The 2452-nt window shown below is 35.2% G+C and overlaps 1 protein-coding gene across 7 annotated transcripts in view; it reads left to right on the top strand.

The window, feature by feature from the left end:
* The first annotated feature begins 1026 nt into the window (after positions 1 to 1026).
* Positions 1027 to 2452, top strand: part of LOC117180116 — a 3496-nt gene continuing 2070 nt past the window's right edge. For 5 of the 7 annotated variants that reach the window (XM_033372453.1, XM_033372449.1, XM_033372454.1 and 2 more), the window contains exons 1-3: positions 1027 to 1230; positions 1359 to 1644; positions 1880 to 2022. In XM_033372453.1, the coding sequence (XP_033228344.1) occupies positions 1084 to 1230; positions 1359 to 1644; positions 1880 to 2022 (576 nt within the window). In that variant the 5' untranslated portion in view covers positions 1027 to 1083. The remainder of the gene's footprint in view (positions 1231 to 1358; positions 1645 to 1879; positions 2023 to 2452) is intronic. The other 2 variants (XM_033372451.1, XM_033372455.1) reach the window with 2 other exon arrangements.

Raw genomic sequence — 2452 nt, forward strand, 5'->3', positions numbered from 1 at the left:
AAATCTCTATTCCATCCACACACTACTCCTTTCCCCTGCCGAGTGAGTCACGCCTACCCCGAAAGGGAAATGGCTTAATGGTGTAATAATAATAATAATAACCAATTGGAAAATGTATTGTATGAAAATGGAGGAACACTTGCAAGAAGTTTCATCTCAAAAGCATCCCCTTAAACATATCAAATTGTACTCTGAAGTTGAGCTCATTTTATACTGATAGTTTGTCATGCAAATGACTTAGTCGTTTTTTTTTGTTAACAGGAACCTGCATTTGCTCTAGTACAAATCGCCTGATATATTTCCGACGTTTTTCCCAGGATATTTGAGATTTTTTTTTATTTGTTCAGAAATAAAAGAATTGTGCAGCTATTCTAATTTCATAGCGCAGCCGTTGATAATAAGTCCACAATAGATACAACCTTTTTTGTGCACTATAAAATTATGAACTTTTTTCACATCACCATATTCGACCTAAAATCAACAGTTCTCGAGTAATTGTAAAAAACATGTTATTGTTTAACACTTTCCAGAATTTCGGAACTTTGCCGTACACGTATGTTTAGGGACTTTTTACAATATCTTTATAAAGCCATTGCCAACGTATCTGTGAAAAAATTCTACTTTTACGAATTTTTTTTTTAGTGATATTTGTTCCCCGTTGACTGGACTATTACTGTAATAAAGGTGTCCAGGAAAAGTTAATATTTCCTTCGACAGTTGACGATTTTATGAACTTTGATCGATTATTCAACCGAAAACTTTGCAAGCATGGTGTCGCCTCTAAATGTTGCTCAAAAATTATTTTAAAAAATGGACATTAGTTTTTCAGTATGAGGAACAGGTTTCCAGTTGCAAATAATTAGCAATCGAAAGTCTGTCATTTTGGGCCACCCTAGTAATTATATTGTATTAAAAGTCATACTTTTATTACAATTTAATTTTATTGATGGATGTTTCTCCTGACTTCACTTTGCGGCAAACTTCACTTCACCATTGTTCGATATAGTCAAATTGTAGGCTATGTTTATATTTGGATTTTTAACAATATTTTCATTTATTGCACCATGCATAAAAGTGCATCATATGTCTCTAAATGATAAATTTCGTGACAGAGACAATAATTTTTTCCTTTCTACACTTCAAAGAAAGGATCCAGTACCAAATTATGACATCGGACAACTGATTTTACAACAGTGTGATTTTGTTGAAATTGGTGAAGGATTTTGTGCTGTAATTTAATTAAAATTAACGTGAACTTTTTTATATTTATATTTACTTTAATGATTGTAATAATATTAGATTTTTATTTATATTTCGATTTATATTTTCTATATTTTTCTTTGGCGTCCCTACGCCAGTTATTCGTAGAACTGAAAAGTAACCCTCGCAAAACTGCAGAAACTCAAATTGCTGAATTCTTTCTTGGGATTTGTCATTGTGCTTCATTTTGCTGCGGGAAATTATGTTCACCGGAATTGCTCGATATGAGAAAAGCCGGCTGTATTTTCATAGAAGCCACTGCCACTGCCAATACGAGTTCAAGCGTTTACAGAAAATTTTGTGATACAGCATTTCTCAGTTCAGTTTCTCCCATTTGCTCCATCCCATTGGCTGGCCAACAACTTTACAGAACGGAAGGCTCTAGTAAATTGAATATTTTTTAAATATGAAATTCCTCATTTTCTTGCTGAAACAAATATTTATTGTCGATGGTAGTATAAGGCAGATCGAAATAAAAGCCAGACCGATATGAAGCCTTCTGTTCGTTACAAAAAATGCATTTCTTATGGTGCATTAATTAAATACTGTATGTCCGTGAAGGCACAATTGATTTATCTTCAATTAACCAAAAAGCAATTTTTAATACTTTCTCCACCAGGTTTTTCCACATGCTTTTTAGATCCCTTACCTACATCAATCTGCTCAACTAGAGGATATTGTGGAGTCCCTGAATGCGCCGTAAATACGATAAAAGGAATACATTTGACAACATTTGATCCTAATATTCGTCAAAAGAAACCGGCATGTTTAATAATCAGATTTGTTTTAAACACACATTTATACTAACTCACTTCTTTCTCTCTATTCCCCACCTCTTCCCTCCTCTCCTACTCCACTCTTCCTTAGCGTCTTTCCTCACTCTTGCTATCCTTCTATACCTCTCTCACCTCGAACTCTTCCCTCTCGAACTGTACCCTCCTGTTACAAACATATATACTTTTTTCGCCCACAGCTTCACCTTTTCCCACTCCATCTTTACATTCCCCCTCCGAAATATAAGACCATCATCTTCCTCCTCCAAAATTACCCCTTATCATGTACCCACATCCCGTTCTCGCTATCCTATCCACACCTTCCCTTCTCACCCACACTTCATTCCTCTGCTCTTTAACCGACCGCTATACCAACAACTTCTTTTCCTCTCACTCGCAGTCGAGCACATTTTCCTCTC

Source organism: Belonocnema kinseyi, chromosome 9, assembly GCF_010883055.1.
Source record: "Belonocnema kinseyi isolate 2016_QV_RU_SX_M_011 chromosome 9, B_treatae_v1, whole genome shotgun sequence".
Taxonomy (NCBI): Eukaryota; Metazoa; Arthropoda; class Insecta; order Hymenoptera; family Cynipidae; genus Belonocnema; species Belonocnema kinseyi.